This window comes from Opisthorchis viverrini, assembly GCF_000715545.1.
Source record: "Opisthorchis viverrini unplaced genomic scaffold opera_v5_362, whole genome shotgun sequence".
In the NCBI taxonomy this organism is placed as follows: Eukaryota; Metazoa; Platyhelminthes; class Trematoda; order Opisthorchiida; family Opisthorchiidae; genus Opisthorchis; species Opisthorchis viverrini.
Window position 1 is genome coordinate 371,930 of NW_008752013.1, and position 5,585 is coordinate 377,514.

At 47.8% G+C, this 5,585-nt stretch overlaps 1 protein-coding gene across 1 annotated transcript in view; it reads right to left on the minus strand.

Annotated features, from left to right (window-relative positions):
* Nucleotides 1-1,725, minus strand: part of T265_10330 (hypothetical protein) — a gene marked incomplete at both ends in the record, with an annotated part of 9,220 nt that extends 7,495 nt beyond the window's left edge. Inside the window, one exon of the mRNA XM_009176666.1 lies at nt 1,448-1,725. Within this exon, the coding sequence (XP_009174930.1) occupies nt 1,448-1,646 (199 nt within the window). The remainder of the gene's footprint in view (nt 1-1,447) is intronic.
* Between the last annotated feature and the right edge of the window lie 3,860 nt (nt 1,726-5,585).

The window sequence follows — 5,585 nt, forward strand, 5'->3', positions numbered from 1 at the left end:
TCCGAGGTGCCTACCCCTCCAGACATTCACTCAGGCAATCTGGATAGAAACTAACAACAAGAACGCCACTGACATCGGTTGGAGCCATATCTTGTAGTGTCTCCAACCAGGCACAGTGAGGATCACGCGGTCCCCATCCTGGAAGACGAGTAGCACCCAAGCGTTTCGTGATCTCCCTCTTACTCCTCTGCCATGTCAAGGGCTAGCCACCTCTCTGTTTACGCCACTCTGAATTGGGCACAGAAAACAGCACTCTCTTTGGTAAACGATGGTTCCGCATCGCAATACATGTCCCAACCAACGAAGCTCCTGGTGCTAGACACATTCTTCAATGGAAGTAGCCGTTGCGCAACCGAAAACGCGCTTTCTAACTTCCTCTTTACGGATTCGCCGACACCAACCCACACGAGCTCTGGCTCTGAGACAACGATTGTCGAACACCTGAAGACGCCTCAGTTCCACTGCTCGAATAGGCCAAGTCTCGCAGCCATACAACAAAAAAGCCTATACTGTAGGTTGATAGAGATAGATAGAAATTCAGGGAGAAACCATTCTGACACCTACGCGTACATGCATGCAGCGAACGCTGATGGTGATGCGCGTGACGCACAATAAAAAGTAAGCGTCATGGCAACCGTTTTAAAAAATCTGTGAAACAAAATCATCTGCGCAGCGACCTCATTAATGAATAAATAGTACCGTATACCGTTCTTTCTTATCACTCAGAGTGGGTCTTATATAAACGTAACGCTATATCTATTCGGCGCCGGAAAATTTGGTTCGAGATTAGTAGCTTCTGAGAGACCAACCCTCAAATCCCGATTTCGCGGAGGCGCGACATTCCCTCCGACAAAGACCAGAAAGTGAAGTTCGTTCACTGAGTTTCTGGGTATTCTGACAGCAATTAGGTATTTGAAGCGTAGCAAGGGAAAAACAGTGCTTCTCATACAACATAGTTCTGTCGAAACGATCCATCAAGTGAGATCACTTATGGTTGATCTCCGGTGAGTCTCAATGGTTAAAAACCTTTACCCCCTCTCCAGAGTTCAACTAAAAAGTGATCGGAATTGAGGCCTTTTGAGATTTTATCAATCTAAAGGGATCTGGTGCTCTGCATATCGCCACTTCACGGAACCGGCAGAGAGCGGTCCCCTCTGAGTATTAGTCTCTTCTGGGAGAGTTTATCAATGGAAAGAATGCTGGCGCACATAGCCACTGACTTCGGCATCCAACTACAATGTCATGCAAGTGTTATGATGAGAGAAATATGAAGAAACAGGAACGAAACACAAAACTCTAGGTTGATTAGGCATCGGATCGGAGCCCATTCAAAATGATGTCGGAAGAAGGATCAATTGTACCCAACGGTTGCTAGTTACTGGCGCTGAAAACCTTAGAAGTAGTACACCAGGGGCGAAAAGACAACCAGCCACTTGCAAAAACTTACATTGAATGGAATTCTTTCCCATCATTTCCGGAGTACCAATTTGTCGAAGCACTTTCAACCGATCAATCGGTGCGGTCATCGTCCTGGAAACGGCACCAGCAATACCGCCGCAAACAAAACGTGCCCATTCCGGTCGCATGACTGGCTCCGTTGACATTTGGAATAGTTGATATCGCCGTGGTTCACGTAATTTACTCATAATCCTTGGACTAAGTTAAAAATGGGTCCGGTGAGCAACAGGACCACAATCACCATGCAGCAGCATGACAAGGTTTACCTGAAAAATAGAACCCAAACAACGATGAGCATGACACGTTCATGGTGATACTGGCGGTAACCAACTACTTTCATTTACTTCAGATCGACTACAAATTAGGAAAAATAACTGTTCAGCTGTAACACCCTTTCGGTGTGCAGCTGCTATGCCACATGAAGGAAGTACGGGGGCTGGGATATTACCAGGCTGCCCAAGCCTAGACAGAAGAAGTCGAGAGGTCGAGTTCGAACCACGGACCTTTCGCGCTCTAAGCACTGATCAATCTCCCCACACACACCGACTAATCTCTACTTAAGAATGAGCCGGCTATTTGAGTATCTCGAATAGCGGCTGTCAATGCCGGTGAGAAGGCTTCTTCAGACGAAGACCGAATTTTGCTTCCAGTGGTGTAGGCCATAGACAGCTTGAATAACCACACATCAAATATAGGTCCACGCGGGTTTCTAGCTGACCTGCTTGGCGGAACTACTACTGGTGATACGGTTTTGAACCAACGGATAGCCCGATTGTGTCGTCGTACGACCGGCAGTCGGTTGTTGTCCTGCTTGTTTCAGTGTGTAAACATCAACGGAAGCTAAATAGACCGTTTTCAGAGTTCCAGAAATGACTTCGAGGTGCTTCGCGTTGTCGGTGGGCGAGATGGCCCAAGTGGTAAGACCGCGAATTTACTGACCGGAAGGTCCGTGGTTCGAATCCGACCTCCGCCTCTCGACTTCCTCTGTCTAGGCTTGGGCAGCCTGGCAGTATCCCAGCCCTCGTGCTTCCTTCGGGTGGCATGGCAGCTAGGCACCGAAAGGGTGCTACAGCTGAACGCCTTCTTTTTTCTTCTTTTCTTTCAGTGATTACGTCGGGATATTGAGGGCAAGAAATACGTCCAAAACACCAACGCCAAAGAAGTTGTCTGGACTGCTCAGGTCCACTGACACCGACAGACGGCTCACAGCGTCCGTAATCCGATTGCAAGGAAATATCATATGTTCCATAAGCAGTAATTGTCGAAAACCTTGTTACAGCTGCTCGATTGGTTGGGTTTTACCTATATAAATCGGGAGGTGGCATGGCAGATGGTAACTCGGTCTTTAGCTTGATTTTTGTTCTGTGCTGAAAGATGCGTCTTAGTGTGTGGAAATCTGTGGTTCCGTACTCGGTCTGTCCACCCAAAAGCTTTAATTGGACGCGTTGGTCGAACTTCATGCATGCACTGATCCCGCGGATTACATCGGTTGAAGCATCGTTGTCCAAGGTTTCTCCATTCCAAGGAGGAAGAAAGCAGTCAGATGAAGAGCAGGGAGTACTTGCACTGCGAGCAATCGTGTTATAAGGTGGCATGTGAGTGAAACGGTGGTTTTCCGTGGCGCTAGTTTGAGGTTACTAATGTGATTTTTCCAGGCGATCATCATTGCCACATTCATAGAGAAACAGTACTACCTTTTTCCAGAGGTGGATGGGTGGGAAAAGCTTATCCATTTTGCGATCATCCAACAATTTGTCGTCGCCCCTGGTGAGTTCTTCAATATGGTCAAAACATATTTCCAGGAGCCCGATACAGCTTCAAATGTAACTGCAGGGTCCGGTGGTATGAGTCAAATATCCAGGCCCTATTTTCTGAGGCATGATATACGCAACTCCGTCATAACTTAGTGGGTCAGACTTTTTAGGCCTTTGAGAAAACCAAATATCAGTGGCGTTGCACGTCAGACCTGGTTACGATAACAAAGCACTCGTCTATGGAACAACCGTCCCTCCTCATAACGGACTCGAAAAGATTTGAAAGCGGAGTTCACTGCCTTGTTTTGAGAAGAAAAGCTTAAACGTCTTATCGATCAGCTGGATAAGAAAAATGTCTACACACCGAATGCAGTCACACGAACCAAAGAACTCCATGTGACCCATTCTCACACCATTTAGATTGGGCGAAAACTCCCCCACCATCCCCGATTCCATGACATTCGAGATAGAGTCTGATGTAAGCGATCTGCGGTTACTGCCTGTTCTGGGCAACAGCAGTCACGTAGTCATAACATCTGATCCTGTGCTACCCGGTACGAAAGGCCAAAATGATATATGACCTTTGAGAAACCAAATATCAGTGGCGTTGCACGTCAGACCTGGTTACGATAACAAAGCACTCGTCTATGGAACAACTGTCCCTCCTCATAACGGACTCGAAAAGATTTGAAAGCGGAGTTCACTGCCTTGTTTTGAGAAGAAAAGCTTAAACGTCTTATCGATCAGCTGGATAAGAAAAATGTCTACACACCGAATGCAGTCACACGAACCAAAGAACTCCACGTGACCCATTCTCACATCATTTAGATTGGGCGAAAACTCCCCCACCATCCCCGATTCCATGACATTCGAGATAGAGTCTGATGTAAGCGATCTGCGGTTACTGCCTGTTCTGGGCAACAGCAGTCACGTAGTCATAACATCTGATCCTGTGCTACCCGGTACGAAAGGCCAAAATGATATATGATAATCGCTACCTGTGACACCCTCCCGGTGCCTGGCTTCCATGCCACACGAAGGAAGCACAAGGTCTGGGATACTGCCAGGTTGTCCAAGCCTAGACATAAGTCGAGATGCAGAGGTAGGATTCGAACCACGGACCTTGTGGTCAGTAGATTCGCACTGTAACCACTGAGCCATTTCGCCATCTCGCTACCACAGCGCTCGGGATCGTGATCTACAAAAGATTGTCAAATCGCCGGGGAAACTGGCGAGCGAATCTGAATCCTGTTCCAGACGCCTGTTCATTTATTTGCATCGTCTTATATGTCAATCCGTTAACAGAAAGGCGAGACCGAAGTTAACGACGATAAGGCCACAATATTAACGAACTAATACGGCTCAGACTACCAGGACCTGCCAATCCTTCCAGATGTTGTACCATACTTTGCGATCAAGACAGCGACAACTGCGATCCGGCCCTTTACTCAGACCAGTGCCTTTAACGCGAACTCGCACCATTACTCGACCCCTAACGAGACCGTACACAATCTCACTGAAGAACTGCAAACTCTCACGAGAATGGAACAGCGCAGTTGCCGATCCAGCATTCAAGTCTGGTCGGAATGTACCGGTGAACTATCGACCAGCTATCCTCATGTGTGCACCAAGGATAAGATTATGATTCAGGAGATACAACATCATCTGGAGAGGAAAAACGTGCGGTACTCCAGTCATCATGGATCAACCTACTTTAAAGTCGGGTTCGAACCACGGCAGTAAATTCCGCTCCAACCACTTGGTCCATCTCCCCCCCCCCCGTAGACCCCAGACAGTCACATTTGCTACGATCAAGCTCCCTGAATAGTAACGGCGACGACCTGCACTATCCGTGGTTGCTTTCATGTCCTGTCTGATCAGCATGCAGACCGAATCGGCCATCAACAACGAGCTTTCTTCCATCGCTTCACTAAGGCCACTCTTCAAGTGAGATAAGCTGAGGGCCAAAAGACGAGACGTTCAAACGACCACGAGGGCTTCATTGAGGCCTTTCGAAAATGCACGAACATGAGAACTTTGACGCGGAGCGGAAGAGGAGCCAAAATCCCTACGGAGGGGGGCTCATGAAAATATACCATAAAAGGGGAAGAAGGTGTACACGAGTTGAGCGAACAAAAGTCAAACTATCCCACTGTCTGCAACCATCAAGAGCCAAACTTGAGGGTCGATGACCAGAATGAAACAAAACTGACTGGACCCCTGATAGGAAGTCCAACTGTTTTGAGGTCACCCGCTTTGCGAAAGGGGTCTGCATGACTGAGTATTTGTACAACAAAGTGTGCGAGATGGCCCAAGTGGTCAGAGCGTGAATTTACTGACCGGAAGGTCCGTGGTTCGAACCCGACGTCTGCC